Source organism: Anabas testudineus, chromosome 2 (assembly GCF_900324465.2).
Source record: "Anabas testudineus chromosome 2, fAnaTes1.2, whole genome shotgun sequence".
Lineage (NCBI taxonomy): Eukaryota > Metazoa > Chordata > Actinopteri > Anabantiformes > Anabantidae > Anabas > Anabas testudineus.
Genome location: NC_046611.1, coordinates 29,398,888 through 29,415,370, shown reverse-complemented (window position 1 = coordinate 29,415,370; position 16,483 = coordinate 29,398,888). Strand labels below are relative to the sequence as shown.

Genomic DNA, 16,483 nt, shown 5'->3' with positions numbered 1-16,483 from the left:
TAATTGCATTGTTCTCTACAGAAAACCAAAGTTACAATAAAAATTGTTTTTTTTTTTAAATGACCATGGTCTCTTAATGAGTTCTGTCGCTCCTTTACATTTTATCTATCACCACCATCGGTCAAAATGTCCACTTTAACACACTGAACCATAGCTAGATATTTAACATATATTGACACACTTGGTCTTAGAATTATTATTATTATGTCCCAATTTGTGCCACCGTCAGAATAAGATCTCATCTTCTCATAATAGACGGAGCATATTCACACACATAAACAAACAAATCAAAATAGCCGGCATTATTCATATACCACTTTTATTGATGCACTAATCTCTTCAATACTTGCATTAGGAATACAAAGTGAAAAGCCCCTGCATATTCTGTCATTAAGAGCCCGTAATCCCCCAAAATCCATTGCAGGGGCTTTTCACAGAATGATTAAACACTGGCAAGCAATCCTTGAGATTTGTAAGCTATACCTTACTGTAACAATGAAGCATACAAACATGAAATGTAAAACAATGCTTGTTTAAGGTCCGTTGAAAAGGTCAAGAAAGTACCAAGCTCTTACAAGCTGCTTTTCAGTGTAGCTGGAAATATCAAAGCTTTGTAAATATTGATAAATTCCTGTAGTAGAATCGCCAGAGTCTTGATGCTAGAAGATCGTCTCTTTTAAAAGTGTCTGTACTGCAGTTTGGGCACCACAAAGAAAAGTGCTTTAAAATTAAGACTGGCCTGCAAATGTCCAGTTATAGTAATAAGTGAAAGACTTGCTGAATGTTGGAAAATAAAGTCAGAATTTAGTTGAGCATTTACAAGTGAATATACTGTAGCTTAACTCTATGTAAGTCAACACTCATCTAATGTATAAAGAATAAAATACTTTTATTTTGTGCAATTTCCCAAGCACTGATTAGAGATCTCAGACATGTCTTAATAATTATATTGTTGAATGGAAACGTGTGGGTATAATATATTATCTTATTGTGCTGATTTATCCAGCTCACCCTGAAATATCATTTGCAGCAAAAGATCATAGTACGAAAATACAATTAATATACACTGAGCAATGTAGCGTTTACGTACAATAACATCAAAATATTTTTTTTCAAATCTGATTTACATTTATAATGTCAAGAAAAGGTTTAGCAAAAAGTGGACTCAACAGTACAGTTGTCTAACATTCAGGCATCTTAGCAAAAAACCTATCTTGCAGACACTTCCAGTTTACTGTCAGTTATCATTTATTTAAAGGGTAGGTTCAGACTTTTTCACGTCAGTCTTAATACAGTTGTCACACGTGATGTTGAAGGAGGTTTTGGTAGCTGTGACTGTTCATTCTCTCCATACTGGATGTGAAGTAGTCTCCATACCATGGTATTTACACTAAACATGTAAAAAATGGATTTCAAATTCTGTTGCAGGCAGATTTGTTGCTGGTGTTATTTCCCCATAAATATGTGGCCTAAAAGCTGCACTGAACATTACTTGTACATTACATCTTTGTACATTTTACATTGTATCAAATGACTACCTGTAATATCAAAGATGTCACTATTGAGCCCCTTTCAGAAATGGCTGCCTTCTTCAGTTAAAGCGACAGCTTCCTATCAGTCAGATATAGGTCACTTTTACTTTAATGTTCCTCGTTCAGGCAGGTGATAGGGTGTCTGTCACACTTGTGAGACTGTACAGTACATTAAATGGCTTTTTTTCTTCTCATGCTGTTGCTATTCAGACTAACAATCATGCTTTTTATCGTGCTGTGCTTCTGAATGACATCCGGGATTAGGTTGCAGCTCTTAAAGTGTCACTTTCTATAATCGACCTACTAAGACGTCTGTCGCAAAAGTGACCATTGAGACCCTATTCAGACATGAAGCACACACATTCAGATGCTGTCAGATTATTGGAAAGGCGTGCATATCTGAAAGGGGCTGTAGTCACAGAGAATAACCATTGATTAATTACATAATATTTTAGCATCTTTTAGTGTGAGTACTGTATTAAGCTCATTTTAAAGGCCCAATCAGGAATCAGAGAAAATTAAATGTGTTTTTCTTCCAGTGGCAGTTTTTTGAGCTTCTTTGATTCTGGATTGGACTTTAACAATTCTTTAATAGGTAAGGGATAAGGGAAGGGAACCCATATGTAGGCATCTAGTTGAATATTATTGCATGACACATAAGCTGATAACCTGGGTTTGCCCCAGTAGTGTGCATTATTTTTGATACCTGCACCGACCAGAGAGTCCCATTGTCCCATTCATGCCCATGTGCCATAATTCTTAATATTAGTATTATTTCATTTTGGTTTATTAATTTTGGTTTAATAGAAATTGTGTGTGACGTGACAACAGCCTTTGTCAATCCTCTAATTTCTACTCTAAGTAGATGAAGCTGTAGCTTAGTAAGAACTGAGACCAGCAGCCTTCCAGCATGTGAGTATTGATTCAGACATGTCAGGGTGTCAGGGCTGTATGGGTATCTCAAGATAATGCACATTTTCTGGCCGAATATTAACCACACCCATGGTGTACCTTTTTGTGTATTCGTCCCCTTTGTACTTCGTCCAAACTAATGTGGCTACAGACATTCACATTGTCTTGCTAATTTTGCCCAAAGCATCACAGAAGCAGAGAGTTTAGGTTATGTCACGACATGAAACAAACAATTGCAACGCAGTATCTAACTTGAATGAGAATAACACTGACAATCAATGCCCTTAAATGGCAAACTGTCGATTTGTTGCTCTTCAGTCATTTTTTGTGAACTCGCCTGCCTCCCAGCGCAGAGCCATGGCACTCTTGCGTCTTCCACCTGTGTAGGCCTCTGGAAACTGAGAAAGACAACTGGCTGTTTACCTGTTTTCAAAGCACTTCCTCCACCACCACCTCCTCCTTCACTTCCACCTCCTCTCTCCGGTTATTAGACTAAAGTTGGAATATAGCAAATCAGTTTTCCATTGTAATGCTGCAGTTACAGTAACCAAGCTCCATTTAGCTGCAGTCCTAATTTTGATTGATTATAAAATAACTTTGAGCCAGAACTTACCCTGTGATCGCAGGATAAAGCAGAGCGATCCATTCTATAGGCTGTTTTCATTGGTGATGATGGAGAAGACTTGCACTTGACTGGCACATCAACTAAAACACAGACAACAACAAATCATTAGCTTGAACATGTACAAACACACTGTTTAGGACAATAAAAAGGTATATTGTTCTAAATTATGTATTGCTCTATGGTTTATTTTTGCTGACATACCTGAATTGTCAAATGCCAACGTGTCCATGTGGTTTGACGTCCTTTCTGTATTGAACCTGTCTTTGCCGTACAAGTTTGCCCTCTCTTTTTTCATCTCTTCCTCCCTCTGCTTCACCATCTTAATTTCTTCGTCTACCAGTGATATTGTGCTTCTTGAACGCAGCTTGAAAAAGGGGTTGTTCAGAAACATTTTTTCCTGGGGTGGCTCACAGGCTTTGTTGAGGGAGAATTCTGAGGCACTGCGAATAATCAGGTTGGATGTTTCTAAGATGATGACGTTGGAACCGCTGTCCTCAGAGCGCCACTCACCAGACCGAGCTGCCGCGTTGTCTTTGCCATGTCTGGGACTGGAGGTAAAATTGCTGTCGTTGCTGGGATCGAGAATGATGACATTGTTTGCCGTCACTTCACGTTTCAGCGGTTCCTTGGTGGGTGAGGAGGTGATAATGAATGATGGTGTCAGTGGTGTGCTTATGGATCTGGGCATACTTCGTGATGGAGCACAGTCGGTTGATTTGCCCATCCTGGAGAAACCCCTCTCTCTCCTGAAGTTCTCCTCCCTCTCCATTGATATACGAATCTCCCTTTCAACTGGTGTTTCCGGGTCCTCGTAAGGAGACCTGTAACTTGAATCATCCAAGCCAGAATCTTCTGAGCAAGGACTGAATTGGGTGTGAGAATAATCCCCAACCAGATTCAAGTTCTCCAGATCATGTGCTTTCTTGTGAGTTCTTTCAATGTTTCGAACCGGTGTGTACATGAAGCTGTGGCTGACATGGAAGCTGGGCTGCTTGGTTGTCGGTAGGACAATCTTGTTCTTTGTTTGCTCCTCCATTTGCCTCCACTGTTTTCGAGCCAGCTGGAAGTCCACATGCTCTGTGCTAACATTCTCGCTCTTAGTCTCCTGTATTACACAGAAGTCTTTAGGCAGCTTCTTGTTTGGCTCTGCATTGGTGTGTTGTTCGTGGGTGGCATGGTTATGATTGGCATCTCTGCCATTTTCACTGTCATCCTCAGAGATTTTGGATAAACCTTGATTGCCTAAAGGGTTATATTTAACCTCTTGTGGAGGGGAGGGAAAGTAGATTATATCCTCAGGTTGTTCCAAAACATCTTCATCTTGTGGAATCCCGAAACAGACCTCTTCAAAGTTGTGGTCTTGTTCTTCAAAGTCCGTCACCTCAACTTTCTGAACAAAGAGCTCCTGGGCACTCAGCTGAAGACTGTCCAAGTATGAGTCATCATCTTCTTTATTTATAGAGGAGGAGAATATTGTTCTCCATTTTTCATCCGTTTCACTATCTGAGGAAGCCGCAGCAATTTCCACTCTCAGACATTCGTCCATTTCATCAGGGTCAAGGTCGTGGCAGGACTCATTGGATACATTTGACATTACCTCCTCTCTAATGCACTGCTCTAATACGGATTCCTCTGTAATGGGTGGATCAAATAGGATATCACGGGTCTCTGGGTCTTCATCTGTGTGTCTTGTGAGATTATTAAAGTCATTGTTGTCCAGATTAAACTCATTATCCTCAACCTCGGGCTCTGCCTCAGGATGCAACTCTAGCTCAGTGTCCTGCTCTGGTCCAGGGTATACATCTAGTTCAGTGACTTCCTCTGGTCCAGGGTATAAATCTAGTTCAGTGACTTCCTCTGGTCCAGGGTATAAATCTAGTTCAGTGACTTCCTCTGGTCCAGGGTATAAATCTAGTTCAGTGTCCTGCTCTGGTCCCGGGTATAAATCTAGTTCAGTGTCCTGCTCTGGACCAGGGTATAACTCTAGTCCAGTGTCTTGCTCTGGCCCAGGGTATTGCGCTAGGTCAAAATCGTCTTCAGGCTGAGGGTATTGCTCTGGTTCAGCATCTTGTTCTGGCTCAGTGTATTGCTCTGGTTTAGGGTCTTGTTCTGGCTCAGTGTATTGCTCTGGTTCAGGGTCAGCGTCCGGCTCTGGCATCGGCTCAGGATAGTGCTCTGTCTCAGGGACTTGTTCTTGCTCTGGATCTTGTCCTGACGTGTCTTGCCTCTTAGAATGGGCTTCGTTTTCATAAACACTGTCAGCACTAGAGAGTGTGTCAGACACAGATGAGGTGATTGACTCATTCCTGTTTAGCTCCTCATGCCCTGGTTCTATTATCAAAACTTCCTTTTGATCCGGACAAGGAATTTCTGTGCAATCAATACTTTCAGAGAAGTCAGGCTTGTCAATCTCAATTGTTCCAGCTGGCAGGTCAGTTAATAATTTGCCAAGCACTGCCATTTCCCCTGGCGTACCTGATGAGTCTGTCTCTAAACAAACTTGCTCATCATCTGCACTGAAATTCTTCCCCTGCACAGGTGAATCAGCCACAGCGACCTCCACTTCACAGTCCATCAGCAGCTCTGATTGTTCAGTGGTTTCCATGGTGATGGAGAAGGAGTTGTGATTCTCAGTTGTGCTGCTGCCTCTGTTCAGTTCTTTTCCATCTGCCTCTCTATCCACCAAGGTAGCTTTCTGAAATAGGAGAAAATAAGGGAAAGCGACATTCAATTTTATAAACAAGAGAAAGAGAGTCACTGTTTGTGCCTTTGGCAAATGCAAACTGGTGGTGGATGAATGGGGTGAGGGGAAGTCTTGAGTTAGATAGCTGGAATCAATATTGTGTTCCTGAACCCTGTATTCCTCTAGTATCCTTAGTTCACCTTATGATTAGTTTGTTTTTTGCCTTTGTTTGTATGAAGCAAAGACACCATGCAAAGAGACGAAAGCCACTGAAATCTGCTCAACCACTTAACAAGAAGTGAGCATTTTTTGGGACATTTGTTCAATATTGCACACTATGTAACTTGGCACATTAGAGGAATCAACACATAATTTTACAATTACTGTACATATGCTTAGATTCATACAAATAGAACCCTGAATTGTTGTATGAATATATCATTTGTTGCATAAAACATTTTTATCAATCAACTCACAATGGTCATCATCTCTGTTATCATCAACACCACAGACAAGACAGGAACACAGGATAACACTACAGGATGTTATTGTGGTTGTAATCACACCAATGTGACTTTGGCAAAGCCTCAGGAAGAACTCTTGAAATGCAATAAGCACACTAATGTTGTCCATAGACGGCACTTAAACGCTCTGTGCCAGGCGCAGAAACACTTTCAGATGTGTCTGTGGAGGAATGGGGGTGGGGGTCCTCTGAGTTGATTGTGCTTGCCGTTGCTATGTTGAGGCAATGTTTCCTTAAGTGGGTTATGTGTGGAAAGAGAGGAAGCATATCAAAAGCAACTGAATTAGACGGCATTATATCTGTTCTTATGTAAGACTGCGGGACTGGGTCTGCCTCCCACACACTGCTGTGTCCCTGCAAGATGATTAGCTGAGCCCCACAGTCCTTGCACGCATGCACGCATGCACACACACACACACACACACACACACACACACACACACACACACACACACACACACACACACACACATACAAACATACATTTAAATTACTAGTAGTAAACATGAGAACCATCACTGAATATATTCAATCCTTGACTTTTAAATTTTGAAATACAGTGCCAGCGTCCCTCTCACTTTCCTTGCAGCTCAGTGTGGGTACCCACAAAAATACAGAGACACAGCAAGATGCAAGTTCACTGTCTATTTTTTCTGTGCACACCTTTTCTTACACATTTCTCTGGATATGTTTCAATTTAAAAAAGTAAATTAACAAATACACAGATTGGTAAACAAGCACATCCTGGCTATATTAAACAGATATGATTCATTTGCATCAAGTTTAATTATTCATTTACTGGAAAAATTCGCTGACATTTTTGCATTGGATAGGAATTTTAAAATTTAAAAGCATAAAACACTCACATGAATATCACTTCTTTTAAACTGACAGATTTTCAGAAAACTATATATTTCAAAAGCAAAACCCTGTATTTCCTACACTCAATGTTATGACAAGCTCAACATGCCAAAGCTAAAGATTCATCTTTTGTATAAAGCTAAAATGCTAAAATGTAATGTATTCTCCATTCATATCTTAAGAAACCTAAAGACAATAACCCATATTCATCATGCTGCATGCTGTTTACAGTGCAGTGCACTAGAGCAGGGGATCTCAAGGACCACTGTCCTGCTTGTTTTCCAACAATCCCTGCTCCACCCACTTCAGTCAGTCAGAAGCTGGAAGATACCAATTCACTTTGCCTTCACTCTCCACCCTCATCCAGCCTCATCTGGCATTTAAGACCACGTTTGGGAAACCCTGCACTATAGCATACACTCAGTTGGCCGCTAATGCAGTCTAATCGAAAGGTCTGGTCCTGCAATAGATCTTCCTTCATGAACGTGATCATGGTTCAGTCCTTCAACTTAAATACAACTTAAATGTATGATCATTTAGATTGGAGTGTGGTTATGTTTACACTTACATTTTAGTCAGGCGATTTTATCCAAAACAACTTACAAGTGAGGGACAGTACAAGGCAAATGATTCACGTTAATTTCAGTTTGTACAATTATTAAAATGAGCTAAATCAGTCTCTCTCTCTCCTGCACTTTCATAGATACAGACAATGATAAGTTGTTCTCTTTCCTTATTGGGCAACAGAATTCTACTGTAAAACAATCAAAGAGCTCCCAGAAAAAGAAACGTCAAGTGATCACAGTAAAACACTCACTAGACACATTTTCATTCAGAAAGTTGCTACCCCAACACCTCTTAGTTAATTCATTTTCTATGTTTGGCTACAGAAGAACATTCTCCCTCGTTAGTTTCAGCTTAATAACTCTGAATGCCGTCTGCAAGTCTCTCAAAGTGAGTACACAAAGAAAGTGTCAGCACATAATCCACAGTATACAGTATACTGTGGATTATATGGATGCAGGGCATGCATGTGGCTCATTCTAAATGTAATACCATTTCTGCCCTGTGCAGTGAACTTGAAAGCTTTACATTATTACCATAACCCAATGATGCAGTCAAAGCAAAACATAATAAACAAATTCAAAGGACAAAGCTGCAAGAACTACTGTTGAATACAGTCAGCTTATAAAGCAGTTGAGTAGTGGTGTAATCACTGAATGGATATTGTATTTCTCCACCTGGATATTACTCTGCCAAGAAGTTTCTGCAGTAACATTGGTTGTAAAGTCTGCAAATTCTATGACTGACTCTCTGTGACTGACTAGGAGACAAACTAGACAGAGAACTGTCTTCAGTTACTTAAAGTAGGTATGGTTATTTTGTGCCTGGGATACTGTCCCACCCTGTGGAAGACTCTGGTTGAATCCACATATAGCCTGCACCCAAGGTCATATGCTGCTGCTGCCATGAGTTGGGCCAGCGGCTCATTCAGTGCCTGTGGGCTCTGTTCACTTCAAAGCTCAGTATTTAACAGGATACCCGAGGCTGCTGACTCCAAACATCAAATGCTGCCAGCTCCCATCCACTCTCCATCACATGTATAATCCTTTTGCCTTCCTCTTTCTCCACATCTCTCTTTGGAACAGACACAGTAGGCACATTCCTTTCATCGAGCCAGCTCCAGCATAATGTGACTGAGCAGAGTCTAACCAGAGTCTGGCGTCAGTGTCTGAACTGCAATAGTTTTGTAACAATGCTTGAATTACATTCAAATCAATATAATCATCTTAGTGCGCAAATTACTCCAGCGGGATGGAACAGTTTAGGATTCACAGCCCTCTGCACAGATTGACTTGGCAGCTTTACAGCAGCACCAGGCTGCATCAGAATGGAAAATTGCTTAGTTAAGCTTTGTGAGTGCAACATCTCACCAGCATCTAAAACAACCGGTACGTACATATCAGAGTTTGACATTGTCTAGCAGCTGGAATCAACACACAGCCACCTAGTTAAAATGTTTGTCAAGAGAAGGTGGATGGACTTCCACAGGACAATGAAGTTTAAGTGAGGTTGCATGACTGAAAGGACATTCAACATTTTACCCAACTCTAACCATATTTATTTAGTGCTATTTTGCTGCATGATTCCAAAACTGCTAAAATTTCAGCAAGAAATACTCACAGGTGGTTATTTGACAGTCATGGAGACGCTGCACTGATGATCTACGGGTACATTAGATGATCCTAGACTGCATGGTCCAACATCGATCCTGTACTATAGAAAAGCTGTGAGGCCAGAAAACAGGTGAACGCCACAAACTCTCTTAAGTCATTTGCCTCCCCTTTAAAACAGATCTATTGTCCATGTGATCAGAGTTTTTTTTTTTACATGCTGGTGTAACTAATGTTGTTATTGGGGTCTAGTATTTTACTTACAATCCAGTCTCCAAAAAGCTGGGACAGTGTATAAAATGTAAATAAACATGTTTTGAAAGCATTTTACACAACTTTTTTAGGATTTTTTTTATTATGAAATACATTAAATTATATTACATTAACTATAATGTATTAATATGGGTTTTTCAAAACCTGTCGGTTGTAGATAAACAGCTGAAAAACAGTGCTTTTTGCTACATGGAATTTGAAAGTAATATCTGTGCAAATGGAACAACTTGACCTACACTGTGCACTGTATGTCATTGTGAATATCTATTCAGCTCACCTTGATATGTTTTAGGGAAACATCCTTCAACGTTTCTGCAAGCATCTCCATATTATCCATAGTTGCAATTTAGTGTTTGTAATCTTAATATTGTTAATATTATTAATATATTATATAAGTATTTAGCTTTACTGGACCCCAGCCTTACTGGTAACTTACAGTTACTTGTTACATGTTCTCATCCCCCAGTGTTTCCTTGACACCATGCGAATAATGGCAGCTTCCTGTTTGACCTCTTAACATTAATGATTGGTTAAAGGGAGGAAACATCACTGTTTCATTTACTTTCTCTCTAACAAATAAAATAAAATAAAAAATGAAAATCTAAAAAGTAAAATTAAAAGTTAAAATTAATACTTCCTGCAACGGTCTGCTGACAAATAACTTTTTACACAGTGAAGTAACATTCCCAGGTGACTTATACCGACACTGAAGGGTATCAATATGCAACATAAAGAACATGAGTGTCCTTTATAGAAGTATTTGATCTCTGGAGATTGATAATGGGCTGGAAAACACAGATGGCAGCTGCTTTTGTGTTATTGTATGGAAAGATACTTTTTGCAGAAGTTGTATCCGTTACCGTGAGATTATTTTTTCTTTTTTATGGTAGGACAGTAACTATGAATTGACGGAGAATTTTCCACCTCAAAGGAATAAAAACAAACAAACTGATTATGCTTATTTATTGTTTTTCCTATTTAAATTTTCTTTTTTCATCCACAGCTGACCTGACTGACCAGTCACACTCCCTTGTTTGGCAGTAGAGCTTTTTAATAACACACACATACATACACACACGCCTACAAGGACACGTGCATGCGACAGACTGAGTGCCATGGTAACCGTTAACAGGCCTGACACTTAGTGCACTGTTCAGCTGTCGCCTCCTCCACCTCCTCCTCACCACCTCATCAGCAGACTGTTAAATGTGATGTGAAACAGTGCTGATATCATGATGTATGGGAAAAGTGGTAAATACAAAATTCCTACTAAAACAAAGTTCAGGTTGCTACATTGGGAAACAGTGTTGAAATTTCACAGGTAGCCGTTATTGTGTTGATTAAGATAAAAGATCACATCACTGCATTCTGGTACGCAGCAAATCCCTCCTACATCTTTTCATGATTTCAAGGGCACTGACTCTTTTCCATGAAGGCTGCTTGCTTCTTTGACAAATCTGTTATTACAATTGTATTTATTACAATCAAATCTTTCAGTTTGATGTAAGAAAGCTATACAAGTTGTACTTGTACCATGCTTCTCCTTCACTACACGCCAGGAGGCAAGTATTGTACTTTATACTATACTATATTTACAGTTTATGTTAGAGGTGGTGGCTAGTTACTTTCCATGTTAAAACTTCACATTTAATAACATTACATAAAAAACAGAGTGAGAGTTGGATTGTGATCCATTCAGATGAGTAGGTGTTGCTAAAACTTTAACTGTAATTTATTAACCCACAAGCCCTCATATTTATCTCACATAGTCTCACATAGGACCTCCCCTTGCCTAGGAATGAGGTTGTAGTAGTGAGGGTATTTTGACTGGGTAAAACAGGAACATCTACTAAAGGCTTAAATGTGAAAAGCCAAGGGCAGAAGTCATTGTTGAATGTGTTTGACATTTGATTCCTCAGACTGCACTGCAACCACATGGGCTCTGGAATACTTGATATCTAACACAGTCTCCTGCTCCATTCAGAAATACAGCCTTAAACTGTATTATGCAGGAAAAGAAACCATACATCAATTCTGTGCAGAAACACCAGTGTGTTCTCTGGGTCCACGCTTATGTCAGATGGACAGAAGACAGTGGAAATGTTTTCTGTATTCAGAATTACTTTACTTTACTTAGCTGAAACACATTGGTTTTATCTACGCTTGTGACTTTTATAAACAATTAATTACGTTTTATAAACAATTAATGCAGAAACCAGTTCATTCTAAAGCGTAGACAGATTTCAAATGACTTTTAACTACAGTCTTATGGATATTGTCTTTTATTCAAAGTAGTATTTATAACATAATATAACAAATATATTTTTATTTTATTATTTTGCCAGAAATCTGCAGTGCTGACTGCAAAAAAAAATCTTTTTTTCTACTTGTTTTATGCCTCCACAACATGATACCCAAATCCCCTAAATAATTTATAATACACAAAAAAAAAAAAAAAAAAAACTACAGTTCTGACAGTTTGTGTGATAACTAGTTACATAACTGTACTTTGACATATTCTCATGTAAACACAGATCTTTGCAGTGTTGAGTCATGGCCTAGTTTGATTTTAGTACTCAGTCATTAAAAAAAGATATTACAAGTCTAAGTAAATGTCCATGATTATTAGCTTCACTACTACTAATGTATTAATCATCATTCTCTCATGTTTTTTGATGGTCGTTTCCTGCTTTTTTAACATAAATTACAAATGCCAAGTGCATTGATAAGGAACAAATCACAAAAATGTACCCAGACAGTGGATTTCCTTCTGTAATAATAGCTCACATTATAGGGTTGGCTGTAGGGACTCACAATATTTTGATTAAATGTCAGAAAAGTATTTAAAAGTCATTGTACACGTGTTTATTAAATAAGTCTTTCCTGCTTAAACCTAAGATCACAAAAGGCTCTGGAGTCAAGCACTGGTCTGAAGTATCCAAAAATATGTTGCACCAGAATGTAATCACAATTTAATAATGCTTCCTGCAAGAATATAACTGCATTAGTGGTATAATTGTATATGTAGGAACACTGTGGATTATTTTGATACAAATTCACACACACAGTTCTGCTGCAGCAAATGCTCACAAGCCAATCCACTGCTAAAATAGCTCCTGAAAGCACAATTACTCCCTGTTTGAATTACAACTATCACTAACCATCTGTTCTTCCAGCTGCAAAGCTCATGAAACAGCTCAGAAATCATTTAGATTCGCTTTTTTCCCCCTCTAATCTTTGATTTTCCAAAAATAGAGAAACTTCAAAGAATAATATTTTTTTGTCTGTAGGAGAAATTCAACTTGTACCTACTGGATTAAAACAAAAATCATATATACATTATACTTATATGCATTATAGACATAAGACATACATACCGTCAACTTATATAGATGTAAAATAATCCAAACAGAAATCATATCTAGATTCCAAGTAACACAGGCAGAGGAAAGCAAAATAAACACACACTGCTACTGTGTGCAATACTTTTGGTGATGTTCTGGTGGGGTGGTATTTGGGTGAAATCAAACTTTAATGGCCATGTGGTACAGTTGTGTTGAGTTGAGTTAAACTGCCGCACACACACACACACACACACACACACACACACACACACACACACACACACACACACAGACACAGATACATGCACACAGTATTGACAGAACTGTCATTAAGAGGCGGCAAAGAGTGGAGTTGAGGCTGCCTGAGGCTGTTTCCTAATGACAGACACACACTCTGCATGCCAGTCCCAACCACAAGTGCATGTTCCATCTATCGTATATAGTGAAAGACATAACCAAGTTTAAAAAAAAGAAAAAAGAATAGTAGTTTGAAACTCAGATCAGCAGAAAATGAAGAAAATATTACATGTTGAGGCTGCTGACTGCTCAACAGTAAGACATCAAACTGTATCAAATCTGTTCAAATTTGATCAGTGGGTTGCTGCTTGTACAGGCAGCTTTACAGTAACAAGGTTACTACAGAGCATTTGAACTTTTTCACTGCAAAAGTTTTTGCAGAGCAGCTTACATAATCATTTTGCAAAATCCCTGTATTGTACTGTATACACTGTAAAACTTCAAGCTGGCAATTGAAGATTATACTCTGTGGAGACTATAGACAAGTGTCTGTGTTGATGTGCTATTGCAGTAAGTAAAGAAGACTAGGTCAGATCAGCCTCCACAGTGATGCAGCCTGTTAAGACAGGGTCATCACCTCAAGCCTAATAAAGACAATAGTGGTAGAACTACATCTCTACACACAAGGTGCTACTAGAGCAGCACATTGCAGAGAAGCAGCAGCATCAGTACTCTGCATGTGTGCACACAGGAGGCGTTTTGGAAAACACACATGCAGTACATAATCTCAGTGGTTGCAGGCATACAACACAGGACAAAAATAATGTTCATGGTTAAAGACATCAACGCCATTCCTAAGAGACGGTTATTTTTCCATTGTGTTGCCATTATCAACTTCACACTTCTTACTACGCTATCTTTGCTCTTGACACACAGCATTCTTACTTCACAAAGCTGCTGCGGGATTTGTGGGGCAAGTTCACACTATGGATGAAAAATATCAAGGCGATTATCTCCGCGAGGGTGTCGCTAAAATCAAAGAAGGAGAAAACTCGTAAATGAGCATAAATGTCACTTATCTAGAAACAATTAATCTCCAAGCTTAGAGAGGAGCAGTTAAGACATTTAGCTATTCCTAAAATGTCACGTTGAAGCTGCGAGGTTGCACACGTGCCAGCGTTACCAGGAGTGTTTCTATCCTCCAAACACAGATTAGAGAAATCTTAAAGAATCAAAAAAAGAGACAAAAAAAAAAAAAAGGAAAAAAAGAAACAGGACCTTGAAATGAAGTGCCTCTTTTATCAGTGGTATGGAGTTTATATAACAGTAGGGGGAGACTGGTGTGTGCAGCATGTTGCATTAGACTTGAAAGCGTCTTTCAGTCTTTTTATACCTAATGGATATGAAAGTCCTTTTGCCAGTGATGCATTGTGAAAATAATGTTTCCTGTACAAAATCGCCACAGCACTGATTTCTGCTCTGAATAGATTCCATCAAGCTTCACAGGAGATGCTGAAATCACTGAGTGTGTTCCTTCATAACACTGATTGTTTTGTTCTTGATGTATTTTAATGTGTATCTCAATCGCTAGATGAAAAGATGTGGGCTGTCATGACTTTCTTTGTCTTTGAAGCGGCAGAAAGTGTGTAAGCGACATTATTCTTTCATTATAGCGCTGCTCACCTACACACCAACACACATGCAACAGTTAAAAGCCCACTGTAACACAGAGTAATCACTCTCCGTCGCTTTTACAGGATCGTTATCCATTACGGCTCTTGACATTGAGGATGAAGTGCAGGGAGGGAGCAGAGTCAGGCCATCATCTGCATCCCAGAGTGGCTATAGTGTGAGTGTGTCAGTGTGTGTGTGTGTGTGTGTGTTTGTATTGCAGAGTTGCATTTGCCTGCAATTCACTGTGAGAAGCGTCAGTCTAACAGATGAGACGGCAAAGGCATCAGTGGATGTTCACTCGAGGGATACAGATGCTTTGTGTGTGTGTGTATGCACGTAGCCATAGAATCAGTGGCAATCATTGCAGCAGGCAGCTGCAGGCTTTACAGCAAATATGTCATGTTTTTTGGCTACAAGTACAAGTGAAATGAGTTTTAAGAATTCAAAAAGTAAAAGAATTCAAGGTCATTGATGAATGAATTTTCCTCTGTGCCACAGAGCTCCAATCATATACACCACCAATATGTGTGTAATCATAGTCACCAATAAACTCACTCACAAGACTTTCTTCTTTTTCTGCAATATTTATTGAAAACTGCAGATTTAGATTTTTCCTTGATTGGTTGCATGACTGCAGTGCATGCAACCACTGTCCATGGTACCCTGACAAAACGATCACATAACAGATGAGGATGATGATATACACTGATCTGCCATAACATTAGCACCTCTGTTAATGTTGTGGTGGACAGTGGTCAGCTACATAGCTCCATACACAACAATTTGTGATGCACTGCGTGTTTTGACACCTGTCGATCATGGCCGGCATTAAATTTCCCATGAAGAGCCTTGTCCACTACAATACTGAAACCACCAGGTAGTTTTAATGTTGTGGCTGACTGGTGTTGTGCTTTATGTAACAGAAAAGTTAAAACATAAAACTCTTAGTGAGCAAAATCATTATTGAATCTGAAACCAAATCAATAAAAACAATGACCAAACAAAGATAGTCTAGATTCCTTTAGTTCAAGTTGAGCTCCTTTCTGCCTGAAAATAGTAATGTAGTAAATATGTAAATCTACAGATGTCTTCAATTCTGGACAAATCCACCAAAAGATGTCCATAGGGCTGGATACCACAAGTGAATAAGTGAATGTGCAGGCACAGACTGCTTCAAAGTATTTATTTCATCAGCTAATCCACTATAGCAGCACCACGGGTCCGAATGGAAAATAGGATTTCAATCATCGATAACATAAAAAATGTGCTCATCCACAGCAAGAAAAAAAACAACCTCAGTACTTATTCACGCCCTGTAAGCCCACATCACACACACAGAGACTACTGCAGCTAGTCGATACACAGCACACTATCAACCCAGTAACTCTGCTCTGCTGGGAGGCTTGCAGCATCCCTCTATCCACATCAATACCAAACACATGACATGGTTTCCGTCGCAGCACCCACAGTAGATAAAGCAGAGTGGATCTGTGCTCTGACACAAAGGCAAATCTTTGCAAACTTTTGCATGTGTGTGTTTCTATGTGTGTGTAAATGGACCTACCTGTGACAGTGTGGCGGGCTAACCGCAGAGGGTTCTGCTCTGTTTCTGAGTGCAGCCTCACACTGGCAGCTCTGCCTGGCT

General features: G+C 39.4%; 1 protein-coding gene across 3 annotated transcripts in view; it reads right to left on the bottom strand.

The window, feature by feature from the left end:
- Positions 1-50: 50 nt before the first annotated feature.
- The window catches only part of palmdb (palmdelphin b), a 37,772-nt gene continuing 21,339 nt past the window's right edge, over positions 51-16,483 (bottom strand). The window contains exons 1-4 of one of the 3 annotated variants that reach the window (XM_026362732.1): positions 16,403-16,450; positions 3,271-5,764; positions 3,058-3,149; positions 51-2,842 (exon numbers count right to left, since the gene is read on the bottom strand). In XM_026362732.1, coding sequence (XP_026218517.1) covers positions 2,759-2,842; positions 3,058-3,149; positions 3,271-5,674 — 2,580 coding nt within the window. In that variant the 5' untranslated portion in view covers positions 5,675-5,764; positions 16,403-16,450 and the 3' untranslated portion in view covers positions 51-2,758. Of the gene's footprint in view, positions 2,937-3,057; positions 3,150-3,270; positions 5,765-16,402; positions 16,451-16,483 lie in introns of those variants that run through there. The other 2 variants (XM_026362730.1, XM_026362731.1) reach the window with 2 other exon arrangements.